The sequence below is a fragment of the Phoxinus phoxinus genome (genome assembly GCF_949152265.1).
Source record: "Phoxinus phoxinus genome assembly, chromosome: 16".
Lineage (NCBI taxonomy): Eukaryota > Metazoa > Chordata > Actinopteri > Cypriniformes > Leuciscidae > Phoxinus > Phoxinus phoxinus.
In genome coordinates, this window is record NC_136891.1 from 9140357 (window position 1) to 9161717 (window position 21361).

The window sequence follows — 21361 nt, forward strand, 5'->3', positions numbered from 1 at the left end:
CGACGCGGTTCACGTGAGCACCACGACACATGCGTGTGATACTGATGCAGGAGCTGGCCAATGGTGAGCCGGCTTTCTGACGTAGATGCCAGAAGCACTGTACTGTGTTTACTGCGCGTGTAGGAGATCTGACACAGAAGAGAAGAAATTGTTGAATAAAGTCTTTTTTATACTTATTTTGTGTGTATTTGACAATTTGTGTTTAAGAGCAAAAAGCAGCAGCAAAAAAATAAATAAATACTCAATTTAGTACTGAGAGGCGACTTTATGTGCGCGCAGTTTGGGTGTGAGCACAAAATCTGCGCAAATGTGTAAAATGATGCCCAATACGTGCAATCCGACGCCGAAATTAAAGCTCTAACAGCAAAAATATTAATCTGGAGCTCGAGCAAATGAAACGAGTGAGTAAGCAGGGTATCTGCACATTTTTTAAAGTAAAATTTAAGGCTTTTTAAGACCTTTTTAAGACCTGAAGAAATCAAAATTAATACCGTACATTAGGGGTGTGCAATATTAACAAAAATATATCTCGATATTTTCAAAGTTTTGTTGATAATAATTAGATGATATTTTACTGATTTTGTACTGGTACCATGGCTGGTGAAGGCCTGTTGTTGACAGCAGACTCACAAAGATATTCATATTTAACATATTCTATCTATGCAGTGGTCAGTTAACAGTAGTGACTGAAATACATTTTTTTATTAAGGGGCAATATTTGTCACCTTAAATTGATTTCCAGGGGTACTGTCCTGTACCCTGTACCACTGTCAAATTAAATAATTAAATTAAAATCCATCCTTGCAGTGCAGAGGTGACACAGAAACGGCATCCGGACTGGCATTACTATATTTACACTTAATTTGCAATTGCATAAATAAAGCTATTCAATATTTAAATATGAAATTATTCATAATTTTAACATTTTAATTAAAGAGTACTTTAAATATGCAACTAAACCCGCCAGTAGGTGGCAGTAAGTCACTGTCTTAATAAGCGAGTTGTTGGAGTTTTATTCAACCGATTTGTTCAAACGGCCGATTCATTCATTGAATCAAATGATTCGTTCAAAACGCGGATTTCAGTTTTAAAAAAAGAATCGCTGTCTGTTGGACTAGTTTCATTATGAAATTCTCGTCGGCGAAATAAAGGGGGAAACAAACAATATTGACAATATAAAAAGTAACACACAATGTTAACTTTATTGTTAATTTAACTGTTGTATAAAATAAATAGCACATTTGCAATTGTGCACAGGAAAACGGCACTCTTGCTCGTGATATTCTAATATAACAACCTAATATGATAGAAATATAAGACAAAAACTTATTTGGGGACATATCTATAACTGCACTGACACATCACGCAGTGAAAGCAAGCATGAGAGACAAACGCGATGTAAGGGGAGGAGGGTTCGTGTGTCAACTCGCTGTCGGAGAGATGAGAGAGCGAGAAAGTGCAGCTGGTATCGTTTATCTATTCTATGAAAAATTTGTATAGGAAGCATTTCAGATGTTTATGCATCGAAATATCTATATTCTTACACCACTACATTACACTTAGTTTATTATTTCGAGTGCCTTTTTAAAAGACTACAATTGAAAAAGTATATATTAGGCCTATATGAAATTCAACCCGCCAAAGTGGCTAGTAGGAGTGACTGCGTTACACACCACTGCTGAAATCCAATGAAATACAAATAATGTCAAGCCCTGGCCTGTAATATATATATATATATATATATATAGGCTATATATTCATTCATTGACCAAGAAGAGTAATACAGATGGGAAAAGGTGTTTCTAAAAGATTTTGTGAGGGATTTAATCATTATAATAATATATTAAATAATTATATTATTAATAATATAAACACTGTAGAGTTTTATGACATCACTAGAAGCATATAGCTACAAAATATGCATGTGTCATGACTCATGCATCACATGACGTGAGCCCAGACTTACGGGATAATGGGAAAAAGGGGACCATTCTAGAGGCTCAAGGCCTGCAGATGGTCCCTGGTGGACCCGGAGCATCCGGGCTGGTCACCTTCCTGTGACGTAAAGAGTCATCATTTATCTCAGTCTGTAAAAAACTATTACAGTATTGCTAAAAATAGATGTACGTGCAAAGTCTGACACACCTACACCTAGATGATGATTCATCTCTTGCACAGTTCCGGGGTCTTTTCAACTCCCTATGCAGACTGAAGACTGTGTCAAAATAATGACAACAACAACATTTACAACTTCTGAGCAAAATACATCCAGAAATATACTGTATACGGGGTTGTGGACATTTTTCTCTAGCTAGTTCACATTTCATCCCAACACACCTTGGCCGCACAAGGAACTTGTTTTTCCAGCATTGCGTAGTGAGAATGGCAGCAACTGTCAGTATCCCTTACATGATTCAGCATTTATCTGACCACTTACTTTGACATGCCATAAAGAAACACACTGCTTAATGAATGATTGCCTCTCAACAACACATCTCAGAACAGCATTAAATTAAATCTAGAACATGAAAGTATCTGTGGTGTACTAGTGATACAGTTTCAGCCAACCCTTTCAAAACAAACCAGTTAGCCAGTCCTGCTAAGTTACATTTGTAGCTAAACTTGCTGCGTTTGTGGAGAACTACAACTATCTAGCTGGGAAACTATCTTTACATAAACGCAAGACATTTCAACTTATAAATATTCTACACTAACATATTGGGGAATTTAAAATAAACATGATCAAAACAGCAGATGTTAGGTTAGCAAAGAAACTGAAGCTAACTTCCACAACAGACAGATTTAAATACGTTAACGTTAGTTACATGTCGAACTACCGCATATAAAAATATATATTTAACTTATATATAAGTAATTAAAACCATTTTATTCGAATTTCCTAGGATAATCTGAAAAATGACAAGTTTAATAAACCAATGAGAAGGGAGGGAAGACTAACAAAACAAAGCGATATTTTTACAGGCTTACAGTAATAAGCGACCACCGGTTCTCTTTTCTCGTGTTCCTGTGCTGTTCTTAAATGGTGCTGGATCGCTTTCAGCTGCGTTGGGAGAGCCATTCTGAAGAGAAGTCACTGTTACAAACTTCTACAAGAGCCAAAAAATGGCTAAAAACAAAGATGACAAGGGCTAGCGAAGGAGCTGCTTCCGCGTCTTCGCGTGAACGCGCAACCACCCCTTTACTGACCTCCATAGGCGAGGAGGAGCAAATGACCCACACGAATCTGCGATTATTTTTGTTCAGCATAAAAAGACATATTGACTTATATACAGAGAAATCTGTAAAAGTTTTATTTAGTAATCATATATTTGATGGTGTCATTTGTAATTTGTTTGTTTTAATTAATTAGCCTGGCTAGGCTAGTACACGTCCAAAAAGTCCAAATGGTTTACTACTTTGTTTTATATTTGAGCTATATATTTACATAGATAGATGTATATTTATAAAGAGTTATAATAATCAACAGTGTTCTTTTGTTTAAATGTTGTACAATGGTGAGCTAGGTTTACTGCAGAGGTTAATGCTACTGTAAAATAAAATACTTTAAGAGCCCCTCGTAAAGTTTTAGTTCCTGTTATTCAATAGATTCAGCTTTTATTGTATTCCCCTTCTAGTATGTGAAAATATTACTGATATGGTATGGTGTACACAAAAAGAGTGACAACTATTTTTTAACATTTTTACTTGATTGAATCTTCATAAACATTATGAAAGCATTGTATCAGAAAGAGTGTCGTGGATTCACAAGCAGTTCTGTTTATTCTGACTATGAGTTACTTAACACTAAATATTTCCATAGACTGATAATACATTATGGCAGTCATAATATATGCACCAATTATGTTACCTACTGTATTTGAAGATTTTCATGCATAATCATATCATAAATCCCATAGACACTGGTGATCAAAAAAAAGAAAAGAAAAAAATATATAGATAGATGATCAACTCTCTAAACATAATACAAAAGCTATTACTCCAACTGTGGTGTTGAAACAGTGTGAAGGCAACTGCGAGAAGATGTGAAGGCCAAACCTGCTGTCAGATGATTCTGTAATGAATAGATCATATTCTTATAATAAATTGTTACCTGCTGACACCAAATAAGAGTTCACACAGTATGCCATGTTGTACCTGAGATGAAACACTTAGCTGAGAATAATAACAAAAAGTTGGATGGATGCCTGATGAAAATGTAGATACGAATACTACAAACACACAAGATAATTCTGAAATGGACTGAAAACTATATGGAAATCAACACCATGATAAATATACCATCATTGTGCATAATCGTGACCAAGTACGCAGTACCACTGACCAATCAATAATGTTTTTAAAAATGTATGCTATGCTGCATGTACTTATTCTTCCTTATTCCTTTTTAAGAAGAGTATTTGAGAATATTTGTCAAAATGCTACTCGCAATTTGTGTAGTAATTCAATATAATGTAGAAATCTAAATAATATTGCATATAGAATAACTAAATACTTGTCTTTAAATACTTTAACTTTTTACTTTAAATACTCTAAATACTTTGGGTTTAGATTAGCTTACATAAGTCAATAATTGAAATTTAAGTGAAATTTAAATAAGTGACTTATTTAGGCTTAAATAAGTTGGCTTTAACTAAAAATATTAATGAGCCCCTTGTCATTAATTAGGCTTGTTTTTCCCCCAAGAAAATTATTAATAAATTGTAAAAAAAAAAGTGTCTTTCTGTGTCTACCACCAGGAAGTCTGGTATGGTTTATGTCTTGTCTGTCACCCAGAGACCCATAGAAGACATAAAACTAACACTGTTGAAGCAAACTTTCTAAATTCTCAAGACACTGGCTGGTTTAAAAAGCCAATTCTTCGGAACAGAATCTCAAAAATCTCAGCGAAACAGAGGAGTATGGTGATGATTGTAAAGGTGTACATTGCACTGAGGAAGATAGTCTTCTCAAAGTGTTCAGGGACCATACACTTTGAGATGTTGAAGATCTTCGCAAGCGCACTAGCATCGCACATATAGATAGGATCAACCAGGAACCCAAAGAGGTGGCTCTGAAGCCAAAATGCTAACACTTCCAGAATTATTCTCAGCAGGACAGAGGTGATGTAGAAGACTGTGGACATCGGTCGCTGAAGGATCTCCTCCTGATCGATATTTTTGCAGGCAGCATAAAGATGGAACACAGCTCCAGGTACCAAGACAGAGACTAGCTGCAATGCCCAGAATACCTACAAGAAAAGAAAAACATTTTATGTTACTTCGCTGTCTTTGAATTATCATGAAACGGACATTGCGATAGTATTTTCTATTGTGAAGAATATCTGAGTGAAGCAGCTTCTCGGACAAGAAAAAAATCGGGAATTGATTGGATTGTTGGATCGTTTTGGTTTGCTATTGATGTGATGTGATGTGATGTGATGTGAATGACAGGTTGTCCCGCCCTCACGCCAGTAAACACATCATCAGAGAAGAGAGGAGACGTCGCTGCAAGAGGAGGGGAACATATTTTGATCAAAGATTACGAGGGCACGTGAATTTAAAAAGAACATTATGTGCACAGAAAAAATCATTTATAATAAATAATGTAATATATTCCACTAAAAACAACTTTAAGCTTGTTTTTGTTTTTCAACTTGTCATTTTGCCCACAAATATGTTTTTTATTCAAGTTTCCACCAAAAAATTAAAAGTGATTATACGCCATAATAATACATCTTGACTATCAGCTTCTCATATTCACTGAAATACAGTTTTACATCAAGGTTCTGATTATCTGCATTCTAAAATCGTTGTTAAGGTATAGTAGAATAGAGTAGTAAACTTAATTGATTCTATGCAGTGAAAATGACAGATTGAAGGCCCGTTCACACCAAAAACGATAACTATTAAGATAACTATATTAGCGTTCTGTTTATTCAAAGCGCATTCTTGTATGTCACTTTAAAGGCTCAAAGTGATTCCAACGATATTGTGAACTCTGCTATTCTTTAATATATAGAATCATTTTTAGTACTATAACTTTATCATTATCGTCCTTGGTGTGAACAGGATCTAAGTTAAATAAGTTCCAAATCTTACAGTTACATGGCATGATTAGCAAAAGCTGTCAGAATTTCTCTTTCTTATTACTTCCATGCATCCATGTTCACTTTTGGCTGTCATTTCATGTATATTTTCATTAAATTACAATACCAGATTATTAAATTCATATACTTTCATGTACTTTTTACCTGTGGTGTTATAGGCCTGAACTGGTTGTAACAGTAAAGGTTTAATTCCCTTTTGTCTGGATCACAGCTGAAGTGGAGGGCCTCATTGCCATAGACAGCGAATCCAAGGACTCCAAGGAAGAACGTACGCACAGAGCCGAAAAACAGGGTGTGGAACTGGCCTATCACCGTCGGAGGCCTGAGCTGAAAAATGCAATGAAGAGATCTTAACGCGCATTCACTAAAACCATTTTCAAACACAATATATCTCTAATTTTGCCTACACAGTCAAACTTTAGACTGCATACTTACACATCCTTCATAAAAGTTTTTGATGTAGTTTAATGACATAATATGGCTTCACAGCTCTGCATCATTCTATGGTTGCTTGTCACCATCATTGCCAGTCTTCTGGCCTCGGGCAGAGGCAGATAGCAATTCTGAACCTCAAAATGACCTTTCGCTTTAGAAACCCCTCAATGCAGTCTCTTTTATCCGCAGTGCCTTCATCAATTTACTCACTCAGTGCAAAAAAAAACAAAAAAACAAAAAACAAAACAAGGAAAATAACAAAGGCCACAGGACATGTGGTCAGCTCATAGGCTAATCCCTATTCAACCATGTCAGCGAAAAAAACAACTCTAGCATCTCACAATAGAGCAGAGCAAACATGACAATTCCAACAAAATGCGATTGTATCACTGGTCAAATCACATAATGGAAAAGAACAATTAACGGGTTAACACATATATTCATAATTCTTGAGAAGTACTTAAACAGGCAATTGAAATCAAGCCAACAATGACTTCAAAAGTGCCTTTTGTAAAACAATTTGAAAACTGATTAAGTAGTGATATCCTGGGATTTGAGATCCTTATAAGCGTTTCCAGACACCTTTAACTTCCATTTATGAAAACCTGTTTGTTTTTTATAACGTACATCTATAGGCTAGGCTACTACATTATCTATCTCTGATAACAGTTAACAGGCCTACTGAAAGTTTGTCTAGAATTTCCGTATGTTTCTTCTATAAAATAGCACGAGAAACGTTCACACGGTAAGAAACGTGTTAAATCGTCTATTAAAAGTCTACACACCAACCGTAATCCAGGCGGAGTGTTGTTCATCCCCCTTCGTAATCAGAACCGAGGTCCTGCTCTCATGTCACTGCGTCCCGAGGGAAAGAAGGACCTGCTGGAAAAGCAGCATGTTGGGGGCGCCTTTCTGACGGCAAGCTTTTTCGAGTCATAAACCAAAGAGCAAACAGACAGGCAAGCCATCAAAGAAACGTAGCAAAGAATAGATCATTATGGCCACAGAGATGCTAATTACCGAAATAAGAGTACTGGGGTCTGGCGGTCATACAGTCATAGCGCACGTGGTGCACACGCAGGCATGGCTGTCAGTCAAAGTGATGCTTCATATATGACCGTGATTGATTGTTTGTTTGCTCATAGAGCTCAACGGCATGATGGAGGAGGACTCCATTATATACGTTTATATTATTGGTATTATTGGTATGTTGCCGTTCAATAGATGCTCTGATGTTTGGGATGGGTTTGTCCATTTACATCGTTTTATGCATTATATCTGAGAATAAAAAGTAATTGAAATAAAAACGCAATTTATTTTATTGATTTTCTCTCCACATCAAACCTATTCAATAAGTACATACATTTAAAAGAAATGTCATTTACAGTAAAAAAAAAAAACCTTGAATAGCCTACATAATGAAAAAGATTTCAATTTCTGAATTAAGTTATTTTGCATCTCTGGAAAAAAAAATTAAAAAGTCTCTTTAAAAGGAATCTTGAATCCTTGAAAAAGTTAGCGTAAAGATGTTTTTATTAAAACGTGACAGATATGTTTCAGTGCTAATTTTAGATAGGCTAATGATGAAGAAGGAAAGCCGTACAAGGCCACCTGTTAATGTACTGCAGAACAAATAGCTCAATACATTCTTCTGTAATTAATTTAGTCTCTATATTACCATTGTTGCATCAAGAGCGTCATTAAAGCCAGCAGATGTCACTAACTCAACATGACATCACCACATGCAACCAGTGAGTGGCGAATTAGGCCTATATTAATTTAGCCTATTACCAGAGGCCACATTTACATCAGGAAACATCTGTGTTGCACACACACACACACACACACACACACACACACACACACACACACACACACACACACACACGGTGATTTTTATGTTCAAAGAGTGTAGTCTATCCCCTTACACTAACCATACCCATACCCATCACAGAAAACTTTCTGCATTTTTACATTTTCAAAATACATAACTTGATCTATAAGCTGTTTATATATTATTTATAAGCTGTTTTCCTCATGGGGAACAATGATGTATGGATTATCAAGCGCACAGACACACACACACACACACACACACACACACACACACGTTATTGAAATGTTCTTCTAGCTAAGGAAAAAATTGTTATTTTAAGAACTGTACACTGGAAGGTTCTTTGGGCTTATTCTATGACATCACTGAATAACTCTTTTTGGAAACTTTATTTATAAGAGTGAATACAAGACCATGATAGATTCTGAGGCCAACGCCAAATGAAAGTCCAATTTCAAGATATGTCTGGACAAAGAACATTTGTCATCTGCACTTAATGCATAAATGTTTGCTGTGTCTGTTTATTTTATCCCTATAAGGATGAGAAAGCAAACCTAACATTAAAGGTTAGAATCAAAACATCTCTTTAGGCCTACTAAATCTTGGTTTCAATCTCCAGTGACAAGGGACACAAGCAAATAATGTCTTAGATTTTTGTAAAGGAGTGGAGAACCCCCCCCCCCCCCCTCTCTCTCCCTCTCTCTTTTTTTTTTCAAATACCTGTTTTTCTACTCTAGTTGTCCAAACCCAGTTGGTTTACTGATTACGTATTTATTGCCATTCTTCCCTCGGTAAATCCCCCCTGCGAGTCATAGAAAGAGCATGAAAGAGCTCCAGTCTAACTCCGATAAGGGGCGCGCGGACAAAAGCTGCACCTGACGAGTCCAGAAAGCGCAATTCCAGTTTGTGCTACTGACGAGCGACTGTCCAACATCGGTCTTTCATGAGAAATAAATATTTTAGTTTATTTATTTATGTAGGTAAACAAATAAATACACTTTTAAAAAACAGAAGGGTGAATGTGTGATGGAAGATGGGGAATTAACACATTTAGATGACAGACAGACAGACAGACAGACAGATAGACAGATAGACAGACAGACAGACAGACAGACAGACAGACAGACAGACAGATAGACAGATAGATAGATAGATAGATAGATAGATAGATAGATAGATAGATAGATAGATAGATAGATAGATAGATAGATAGATAGATAGATAGATAGATAGATAGATAGATAGATAGATAGATAGATAGATAGATAGATAGATAGATAGATAGATAGAGCAAAACTGTTTGGTGCTGCTTAGCTGCAATGCTGTTCTTATGGCAAGCCGATTTAACATGTATTCCATTAATAGGTTATATTTTCGTTCCAGTGCTAGTTTTCGAATGAATCCAATAATGAATAGTACCAGAATAGTTACCAGAATCAACTCGAATATACCCTAGTAGGAAGTCTATAGTGATGACTAGTGGCAAATAATTAATTAATAGTAGCTTATAGATTAACTAAATGAGAAATTGAGAACGATACTATTCTCTATTAGATTGATTAGTCTAAAATATATTAATAGCACCAATACATAATAGTTAGTTTAAAGGATTAAATGTTAAGATGGTTTGCCATAGGCTCCCCCTTTACTTGTTTCTGCCTTTCAAAGAAGCCAGTCAACTTTTAGGGACGTGGCTGAAGACATCGCTCATTTCAGCACTAAGTTTTGCGGACAGCACCTCTCTCTCTTTTTCAAAGCAGGGCAACTTTTTACATCCATTTATTTATTTTAACTCCTTTGCTTTCTAACCACTAAACCGAAATATGGATCACACTTTCTCTGATGATACCTCCGCCTATGAGAACTTCACAGATGACTGGACATCCGATGGAGGGGAAACGGTGCATTTCATCATTCGCTGCGTTATCCCATCGGTCTATATACTTATCATAACGGTTGGTTTACTGGGCAACATCACTCTTGTGAAAATATTCGTCACTACCAGCGCGATGCGAAGTGTACCAAACATTTTCATATCCAGCTTGGCTGTGGGAGATCTTTTGCTTTTGGTCACTTGTGTACCCGTGGACGCGTTTAGGTATTTCTATGAAGAGTGGATTTTTGGAATTGTGGCTTGTAAGATGATCCCGGTGATCCAGCTCACCTCGGTCGGAGTCTCCGTGTTCACTCTCACGGCACTGAGCGCAGACAGGTGAGGGGGAAACAAAAATCCTGAATGAACTGCAATCATTACCACATTTACTACTGTGAAAATGAGGACAATGTCTGAAACAACCACTAAAACAAACAAAGAAATTAATGCATATATTGACATTATAGGCTACTGTGTGTATATATATATATATATACTGTAAACCCAATAGATTAAGTCTGTAGTTACTCTCTCAGCTTATTAAGTTGTATAGAATTCCTCATTAAGCACCTGTAGCTGAGAGCAAAATTAATACAAATACATTGATTTACAGAGGAATTCATCTTGATGCTGTATCCGATTTGGCAAACTGCCTGAAGGGATTCTGTGTTACATTTGATTCATGACTCAACAGAGATATATTTCTCAACAACAAAGATGCAGTTCATTTCTCTGACATGTGATGGGGTTAGGTGTGCTCAGAGCACAGATTTGGACAGATAATGAAAGATTTATTAGGCAGTTTGTTTTCATACTTCCTGTACACATAACGGTTGTTTTGAAGGCTGGAAGTCACCTGTACCCTGACATTATTATTCTGATTGACTCACACCGCAGTGAATTTTATTATTGAAATGCAGCGTTTTCATAACCAAATTGGACCAAGGCTGCAGTAAATAACAGGGACATCATTATAGCCAAAAGAGGTAGATTTGGGGTAAAGCCTAGAAAAAAATGATTGTCCGTTCAAGAAAACCTGAACAACAAATATTCCATAAACTTCAACTGCAAGGAATATCTTCAGAATTCAATGTTCTCATTATTACAGTGCTTCCAATCCTACTGTAAATGATGATTGACAACATAATATTCCTGTTTTATTAATTGACAAGCTCTGGCTGCATTTGAGCATTAGTCTGTGAAAGAGCATTAAAAATGTGGACGAGGATCTGGTGAAGATGACAAATGTCCGCTCTGTTTCACTCTACCTTATCCTTCACTTTTGTCCCGGTGCTTGGGGGCATCGGCTAAAGGTGATGACCTTTCCTAGCCTGATTTGTTGCTCAGTCTGTTTGTTGTTTGGAGCACCTGAAAGTTCATTTGTGCCACAGTGATTATGCCACCACCCTGGGGTCCAAGCAATGCTCATTTATTGCTATTGATTTGTAGGCTGCATTAAGAGTTCCGTTCCCCGAAACGACAATCGCGATGCAAAATGTAGTCAATGTACAGTTGCTTGGGATAATGAATCTCCAGGCCAAAGGAATTACGTCTAAACTGATACATTTGATAAGCTTCTGCCTGAGGATGGAGGACAAGCGCATGAGGCTGGCTAGCCATGATATAAAATCAACAGAAAAGAGACTATTTGCACACAAATGATTGTTCTGAAGACTTGATCTGATTAGCACTTACTCAAGATTCACAGTCATGCGTGAAATAAAATCAAGTTAATTTGCATGTTATTCGGTTCATATATGCTCAACTCAGACTTGTTTACTCAGGGAGAAATCAAGCTGTGATCCTGGCGCTCGCCAGCTAACCCATGCCTCAGGCAGGGCAGTCTGTGTTCATTGAGAGAGGAAAAAAGCAAGCCCGGGGCAATAAAACCTGGTGGAGGAGAGAAGTCAGGGCGAGGATGCTGTCATATGAGATTTCCATTTACCTTAGAGATGACGGCAGCAGAATGTCTAAAGGACACTGACGAATAGATCAAACCCGACCGGTTTGTCAATAGGAGAAAATTGACAATTTCCTTGGAACAAAAGCAACCAATTTTCCACCATGAATTTTCTCCATTGTTTTTTTGTTTACTTTATACCGCCTGTATAGGCTTTGCAGCCGGAGCAGAATATCGGAAAGATGTGCACAGGAAATATCGTATTTCGTGTAGGACAGCTTTTCTTTTGGGAGAAAAACCGTAGATGAATCATTTATAAGTTTGATCATGTAGTTTTAGATTTAGTATTGCTAAGCGCCAGGCCAGTGTAAAGTTTTTTTTAAGGTTTTAAGTGTAGAAGAAAATATCTGATATATAAATATAGCAGATATTTTCTTCTTATATATATATAACTAGTATCTTTTTATGGCTTGAAAAATATAATTTGTCACAACCTTTGAAAGTATTGCAATGTTTTAATGTTTTGATTTTAATGTTATTTTAATGATGTGTGTGTGTGTGTGTGTGTGTGTGTGTGTGTGTGTGTGTGTGTGTGTGTGTGTGTGTGTGTGTGTGTACTTGTACAACTATCTTTGTGAGGACCAGTTTGAGTTTTAGACCATTGGAGTGAGGACAAAGAGAGTAAAGTGAGGACATTTTGTCCGGTTCTCACTTTCTGAGACCCCTTTAAAGGCCTGTTTGAGGGTCAAGACTTGGTTTTAGGGATAAGGTTATAATTAGGTTTAGGGTAAGGGTTCGGGTTAGGTACTTAGTTGTGATGGGTAAGGTTAGGGTAAACTGCTAGAAATTGCATTGCGTCAATGAATGTCCTCATAAAGGTAGATGTATAAGAGTGTGTGTGTGTGTGTATGTGTGTGTGTGTGTGTGTGTGTGTGTGTGTGATTTCCGATTGCGACTGTGTTGATTCGTACTCAAACTGTCACATAATAAGCTTATCCAAAAAGAGAAATGTATCTCTGTATGACGACATCAATATTTTCACTGACATGGAACAGTCGTGGAATGAAACTGAATAGAAAATTTTGATGCACCAGTTAAATGCCCTATTCTCAAAACTCGTTTCAATAATAACAGCAGGTCTAGTATAAACAGGCACACATCCTGCTGAGGAATAACCATAAACCTTAGCACAGAATCAAATCTGACTTCAGATAAGAACACAGTGTTTTCCCTCAAGCTATGATAAATTGATGATAAACAAGGCTATTTTCTCTTTCATCAATTCTCAACCTGGATGAAAGTCACAGCAATCTGTGTGCTGACAATTTTTCACATATGTTTCTCTTAGACACAAAGCAATTGTGAATCCCATGGACATCCAGACCTCCAGCGCAGTGTTCTGGACCTGCTTGAAGGCCATCACTATATGGGTTGTCTCAGTGCTGCTGGCTATCCCTGAGGCAGTCTTTTCACAGGTGGTTCATATGCCAGACAAGAACATGACGTTCACCGCTTGTGTGCCGTATCCACTCTCCAACGAGATGCACCCCAAGATTCACTCCATCATGATATTCCTCGTCTACTTCCTCATCCCTCTGAGCATCATCTCTGTTTACTACTACCACATCGCGAAGACTCTTGTCAAGAGTGCTCATGATATGCCAGGTGAGATTAGTGAGCACTCCAAAAGACAGGTAAGAGGTTCCAGGGGAAGAGCGTAAAGCTCACATGCATGGTTGAATGCCAGTCTTCTGTGTTTGTCGAAATAAGCTCTTCTTCAGGCATAGCGGATTGTTGCTTCAATCCATCAATCATGTTTTAGATATCACAGTTGAGATAAGAACACAGACATTTCGGATTTATCATTGTAAGCTCACTGGAAAAAGGTTAACCTGAAATATGCTTTATGTGGTAATTGGTAATTGTGCAAATGTCAAAGGAATGAGTGTGAATTTCAGTTTAATTAGCCTCACCACAGAAAGTAGTATTAGAATTTGGAACAAGATATATATATATATATATTTTTTTTTTACTGAACTGCAATCCAAAGAAATGTTGCACAGGTACATTATCCAAAATGATCTACTCTAGCCTTCTGGTTTGCCAAAAGTTAATTTATTAAATATTAAGAAATCTAAATTCAAAATGCAATTATATCCTACAGTATCCATCCATCCATCCATCCATCCATCCATCCATCCATCCATCATCATCCATCCATCCATCCATCCATCCATCCATCCATCACAAAGAAATTACAAAGTAACATTAAATGACAGGTAAAATTTGAAGTAAAAAGAAAGTATTCTCTTGTAAAACGTGGTCCAATAATTTTTGTTTTATTTACAACTTAAAAATATATGTTTTTACAGTAGTCTACAGTAGTTAAAAATCACATTATATGACTTTCAATACATTTAAACCCTCCATGCAGTGTGCTACCGTAATACAAATTCAACTCAAATTCAGGAATTGAAGCGGAATGCATACAACCCTTACTCATTATTTGCAATTAAATGTCAATTTGCAGTAACAGCTGTTCTAAATGGAATTGGCCCTTTTTATGATGATCTAAGATCTGATTTCCTCCCCAAGAGCCAAACCTTAAACATTTTAAGAGAAAGTATAAAATGAGCCTCTGCTGAACTGAGGGACACCCTTCACAAAATGCTCCCTTGACAGTTTTTTGAGACAGGGCACTTTATCTTTCGCTGCATGGGCTATGAATCATCAGTTAAGGATTGTTCCAAGGGTCCTTAAGGATGACAGATATTCTCGTTAATATTCTCTTTTAGCAGCTGTTTCAAGGCAGCTAACATTCTCTGCTCCCTCTTGCCCTTGATAATACAGTGCATCATCCTATGAAGTTTACCGTTGGTTTTATCTCTTTTGGTTATGAGTAATCATGCATTTCATGAGACAAAACATCAGTCGTGTTCATCCATCTATCATTCGTTTCTCTGAACGGCATGAATAGATTATTGGGATATAATCTCTTGCATTGCACTGTATGTACTTCATTGAACAGTGTAAATTATGCATTATCAGTACTGCAGAATCTCAGGAGCCAACTGATAAAAAAAAAACATATTTAAAGGGATAGTTCTTACATTATTTATTCACACTCATATTGTTCCAAACCTGTATTTACTTTCCTTATTCTGTGGAAAACAAAAGAAGATATATTCTTTTAAATGAATAAGATGAATTTAAAGCAAAAACCAACATACGCTATCAAACCTTTGGAATAATTACGATTTTATTTATATATGTATGTATGTTTATATATATTATAATTTTTTGAGAGAGAGAAGTCTCTATATTGGATAAAAAATACAGTATAACAGTAATATTGTAAAATACTATTACAGTTAAAAATAACTGTTGTAATTTGTAAAATGTAAAATGTAATCATGTGATGGCAAAGCTGAATTTTCAGCATCATTCCTTTAGTGTCACATGATCCTTCAGAAATCAGTCTGCTGATTTGCTGCTCAAGAAACATTTCTTATTATTATCAATGTTGAAAACAGTTTTGCTGCTTAAAGGTTGAGTAGGCAATTTTGGAGAGGCTAGCAATAGCAAGCTAGCTTTGAAAGCATGAGATCACATCCTCCCTTCAGAGCGTCTCCAAAGCCACGCCTCCTCCAAACACATAAACACAGCCAGAGCAGAGTATTCGTTAAATCACATCATGTCTCAAAGCACATAACATTACAGTAATAATGAACGTAAACAACGTACAGTACATGGGCCCTATTTTAACAATCTGAAACGCAAGTATCAAACGCGAAACGCAAGTAACATTGTGAGCGGATCTCATAGCTGTTGCTATTATACCGGCGGGATAAATGACTCTTGCGCCTGACGCAAATCTAAAAAGGGTTGGTATGAAGTAGCTTCATTATTCATATGTGTGGTTTGGGGCGTAACGTAAAATAAACCAATCAGAGTGTCATCTCACATTCCCTTTAAGAGCAGGCGCGCTTGTTCCATGGCGGATTGCTATAACGGCGGATTTGCCAGGAACGTTTCACAGCCGAGGAGATGACGTTCTCGTCAGGGCCGTAAAAGACAAAGAAGTGACATTGGGGTTGGGAGAAACCCTCCCAAATTAGCTTCGGTTAAACAGGCGTGTAATAATTTGGGCAAACGTTTAAGCTAGATTTATTTTTTCACATCTTCATGGACACAACAATGATTTCCCTCGTGTGCTAATATTTTTCCTTGTAATAATCAAATTTGCAAAAATGAAAACTGCTGCGTTTGTGTAGATGAGACAATCAAAGTGTATGCACGTTGTGCGCACACTACATTATATCCAAGCATGCGCCCTTAAAATACCATATAAATAACACGCGCAACGCGCCACAATTGTTTTCTAGAACTGCAAAATAGCATCAGGGAACGTTTGCGCCAAAGCACGCCTCCTTCGCTGCACCGCCCCCCGAGCGCAAGTGCAAAATAGGATTGATACATGCGTTGGCGTACAAAGTAAAAAGTAATTTGCGCTGGTTGCAAGATAGGGCCCCATGTCTTATTTGTACCACCTGACTGCTGCAGATTCATTTTGCCGTTGATAGTGTCGACATAGAAATGCATAATTCCGAGATCAAAGACGTAAACAGCTGTAGAACATCACGGGTAGTCAACTCTTACGGAAGATTACGGAAATTACAACGTGCCGTGAATTCGGATCGAATGCAATGATTTTTTTGTCGTTTGGCAAACATTTTTTTTGTTCTGAGATTTTCCCAAAAGGTACATGTTTTTATATTTAGACCACTTCTATTATTGATTGCTATCAAGATGTGAAGAGAGCATAACAACAACAAAAATCTGAAAAACATTGCCAAGAAACACTTTTTTTTTTAAGAAAAGAAAACAAATTAATACTTTAACTTAGCAAAAGACACATTAAATTGTCAAAAGGGACAGTAAAAACATTTATAATATTACAAAAGATTTATTTTTTTCATAAAATCTTTTAAACTTTCTATTACAGTAATCAAATATATGCATCACAGTTTCCACATGACATATTGCACAGGACAACTTTTCTCAATATTGCTAAAAATAATAAACGTTTCTGAAGACTGGAGTAATGATGCTGAAAATTCACCTTTTTAAATTGTATTAATATTTACAATATCACTGTTTTTACGGTTATCAAATAAATGCAGTCTTGCAGAGCACAAGAGACGTCTTTCAAAGCCAATAAAAAAAGACAATTACCGGGTTCAGAATCAGGCTAGAGGAAGCAGTACTGAACTTGCATGCATTTGTATTGACCTCGTTCTCATCTAAAATGCACCACATACTTTATTGAGTGGTCTTATCTGTCAACTTTTCTCCTTCCCCCTTTTGAGACGGAAACAAGGAAGCGTCTAGCCAAGATCGTTCTGGTGTTCGTGGGCCTCTTCGCGCTGTGCTGGTTCCCCAACCATGTTCTCTACATGTACCGCTCCTTCAACTATCGGCAGATCGACTCTTCGCTGTCACACCTCATCATCACGCTTGTGGCGCGAGTGTTGAGCTTCTCCAGCTCCTGCATGAACCCATTTGCCCTGTACCTGCTGAGCGAGAGCTTCAGAAGGCATTTCAATAACCAGCTGCTGTGCAGACAGCGCAAATACCAAGAGCGCAACACCAGCTACCTTCAGAGCACTTCTGCCATCCGCATGACCTCCATCAGGAAGAGCGCTCCTGCCGTGGCCAACGGGCATGGCCAAAAACCAGGAGTCTGCATTTAGCAGCTGCTCTCTTAAGGCTTGGGGACTCACATTTAGGGTCAATTGTGGACCCAGCTGGGTAAATGGCCGTTTGTAGAAGAAGGAAATACAGAAGGATTACTGTAATTGTAAATATTGCATGTATGTTTTTCCCAAAGGTTGCAGCGTCGCTGGAGCCCCGGAATGAAATTTGCTTTATTTTTTGAAACATTATTCTTATTGCAAACAGAAAGGAATGGATATCCCGCTGATAACCGAAGGCTAATTCTATTTCTCCTCAAGCAAAACACAATTTCTGCCTGTATAAAATATCAGCTCCGTACAAAAGATTGGACTCGAGTTTTCCATTATTGTATAATGGCAGGTTTGCTTTTCAGCTCAATCATATTTCCTTTTTCATCCAGTCAAATGATGAAAATTCAACTTTAATCGATGGAAAGTGCACTTAATACAGTGAATGAATGTTTGGTAAAGCAGTTTGGATTTCACCAGGAGGAAAAGCGTATTACAGAGATATCACTTAAATCATTTACATTGCCTACGGTCGCATTCTATTTCTCAGACATAGACAATATATTCACAATATATTCAATTTATGAGCAATGACATGGTTCTTTCCAGTCTGTCTACTATGATAGATCAGACAGGTCACACACTCAAGGGTAAACTGTGGTGATTAGATTAATAAATGCATAAACAGATTAGGATTCAACATGAATATAAATTTCTGAGACACGTTCCCCTGTAGCTTCCGATATATGAGTCAAAGGAACACCAAGATCATCATGGCAGACTAATATGAATAACGCATGCTGTGTATCATTATTAGATTCACCAGCAAATGTTATCTTCTTAATCACTGCATTGCAATATATTATCTTTAAATCATTGTTTTCTGTTTGGAGTGTTTTGTTTCCACATCTGATGGTGCGGAATAATCATACAGTTGTGAAGTGGAAATATTACCTATAAACTGTAGCGACTGTCATCGGAAAACTGAACTGAAAGAGGCAGTCATGTTTAGAGCCTTTCATGAGGTCCCAAACCTGCAAAAATGAAGCATTAATGTCATGACATGATGTTGTGCCCTAAAAAAGTTCAATGAGCTTTTTGTGGTCCTTGAGGCATTATTTTGGAAAATGTTACTAAAGTTCTGCTAAAACTGAATACTTGCACTTTTACTCAAAACATAGACACTTACACACACATTTTACTGCTCACAATTTCATTTAGACCTTTAAATCTATCATACAGGTCATCATAATAGGCCTACATTTTTTCTAAAACATTTTAATTCATTTTTCTTCAAAACAATGAAATCCGGTATAATGGAAAATGCAATTAGTGACTAATTACAATAATTTGTGAATAGACCCCCTCAACAAAGAATCTTTGAAATCTTTGAAAAGTAATACATTTTGATTTTGCTGAAAATGATCGTGACTTGCCTGACACTTGAATTCATTCAACATTCAACAATTTCAAGTAATACATATCCAGTGTCCTACACCCCTTCAAAGTAAATACATAAAAGAAAGATTAAAAAGTTTGATTTGCTAAGCATCAAAGTTACTTTAATAAGAAATGTTCACTGGCTCCACGGGTGTTTCAAATGTGTGTGTTTTTTTCTCTCTCTTTTTTTTTTCCCTTTTTAAAAACTTTTTTACTTTCCCTACTTCAGAGTAGGGTTTAAACCAGCACAATAAGAACTACCAGTGACATTAATATACGCTGATTGGGCGAACGCACACGAAAACACCGGTACCCGCCATTTTTTAAAAAAGCTCTGTAAACACACAGATTAGACACACACACTGTAGCAGCCAGAGATGGGCATAAATACATCAAAAAGTATTTAATTACAAATGACAAATACTTAGGCCTACTCATAAAATTTATTTAAATACAATACAAAATACTGCTGTGAAAATAATTAAAATAGGCCTAATTAAATAGGCCTAGGCCTACTAATGTCATTTGAAAATACAAACAAAATTTACAATAATTTGAAGTGCGAGAAGCCATTGCACACTGAGTCCGAAATTCGATTCCGAAATTTTTGCACGTTAAAAAATAAATAAGACCTCACGTTATGTCAATCACGCTTGCACACTGCCTCCAAAACGTGAGGTCGTATTTATTTTTTAACGTGCGAAAATTTCGGGTGCGAATTTCGGACTCAGTGTGCAATGGCCTTAGAATATCGGAATATCGCCGTTTAGTTTAGAATATTTTTTTTTTTTTTTTTTTTGCAGCATATAGGCTACTGTAAGCCTGGCAAGCCAGACCTCAAGATGTTAGGTCTGGCAACTCACCATTGGGATGTCTCAATCCGAGGGGCGGGATAAACGATTGTCTTTCAAATTCCCTCTGCACATAATAGGATAGCACTAAAACCAACCAGAGCAACGAAGAAGGTGACGTAGTCAGAGCGGCAAAGATCCAGTCCGGCAAAACACTTCTTCCTTTTTTAAGAATGACTTAAGTGCCGTTCTTTGCTCTTTTCTCAAAGAAAAACTTAACTCCAAGTCCTCCAGAGTCGCGGCCAAAGCCGATTCAAAAGACCGCTGTTCGCCAGCAGCAGCCGCCATTCTTTGTTTTCAAGTGGCAGTGAACCGTTGCAACTCTGTCGTCATTATGTTAAGCCCGCCCCGCCTACTCTATACACTATGTGATTGGCCTGACCCAATTTAGGTTTTTCCAGCTCGAAAGTCAACGGAGAGTTGCTAGACTACCCTGGCTGCAAAATTAATTTCTAGGCTAGGCTACTGTCATAATAAAAGATCAATTCGCCTGCATGCCACTAGGTGGCGAATTCCGAGAGTCTAATAGGCTAGATGCAATGGAAAGGCGGCTTTACATTGATTTTAGAAACGACCGACTGCGTTTATGTGAATATTCTCCAAGGTGGGCATTTTGACAATTTTGTGTGTTTTAACGGTCATCAGCATCGTAAATCCTGCAACGTTTTTTTATATAAATTTTTTTTCAATGTATGTACATATAACACTATATTTGTATTATATTTAAAAAAAATTAACACATTTTATAATATAGCGGCTGTAACAGTAAAGTTGGCATCTTTCTTCTCTTCTCTGTTATCAATCTCTCTCTATTTTATTTACTCTTTTTGAAAGTTATGAAAAGGCTGTTGTGGCGTTTTTCTTTTGCTATTTAAGCAAATGTAAACCCCCAAAATATGTATATTTAATGTAGTCTCTCATTCACTGCTATAGAAGTTTACCAAACTATGACGCCTTTCACTTCTGAGAAACCCGGAAATGTGAACAAGGTCAATAGGATGTGTCACGTCACCTTATTTTCTTACATCTAGCCAAAAACTGTGATAGGCAATTTGGTACTGTAGTCCTATTCGTATTGTATATGTCTATGGTCCTATTGAGCCTGGTGATGAAAGTTAATATATGCTAAATAAAATTATATATTTAGTATTTTAAGTAGCCTATTTTAAATACAAATT

The 21361-nt window shown here is 36.9% G+C and overlaps 3 protein-coding genes across 4 annotated transcripts in view; 1 reads left to right on the forward strand and 2 right to left on the reverse strand.

Annotated features, from left to right (window-relative positions):
- The window catches only part of vta1 (vesicle (multivesicular body) trafficking 1), a 34680-nt gene extending 31444 nt beyond the window's left edge, over positions 1-3236 (reverse strand). Inside the window, exon 1 of the mRNA XM_079639018.1 lies at positions 2989-3236. Within this exon, the coding sequence (XP_079495144.1) occupies positions 2989-3079 (91 nt within the window). The 5' untranslated portion in view covers positions 3080-3236. The remainder of the gene's footprint in view (positions 1-2988) is intronic.
- Positions 3237-3715: 479 nt separating this feature from the next.
- On the reverse strand, positions 3716-7573 carry gje1a (gap junction protein epsilon 1a). Of its 2 annotated transcripts, none has more exons than XM_079639023.1 (3): positions 7327-7573; positions 6251-6433; positions 3716-5248 (listed from the first exon to the last, which is right to left on the reverse strand). In XM_079639023.1, exons 1-3 carry the CDS (start codon positions 7354-7356, stop codon positions 4847-4849), a joined length of 615 nt encoding a protein of 204 aa, XP_079495149.1. In that variant the 5' UTR covers positions 7357-7573; the 3' UTR covers positions 3716-4846. The 2 variants fall into 2 exon arrangements, with proteins under 2 accessions (XP_079495149.1, XP_079495148.1); XM_079639022.1 differs by lacking the exon at positions 7327-7573 and adding an exon at positions 6542-6681.
- A 2625-nt stretch (positions 7574-10198) lies between these two features.
- nmbr (neuromedin B receptor) lies at positions 10199-17901 on the forward strand (the record flags this gene model as incomplete). Its single annotated transcript, XM_079584047.1, has 3 exons — positions 10199-10587; positions 13497-13842; positions 17518-17901. The coding sequence occupies 3 exons, from the start codon at positions 10199-10201 to the stop codon at positions 17899-17901; spliced, it is 1119 nt and encodes a 372-aa protein (XP_079440173.1).
- Between the last annotated feature and the right edge of the window lie 3460 nt (positions 17902-21361).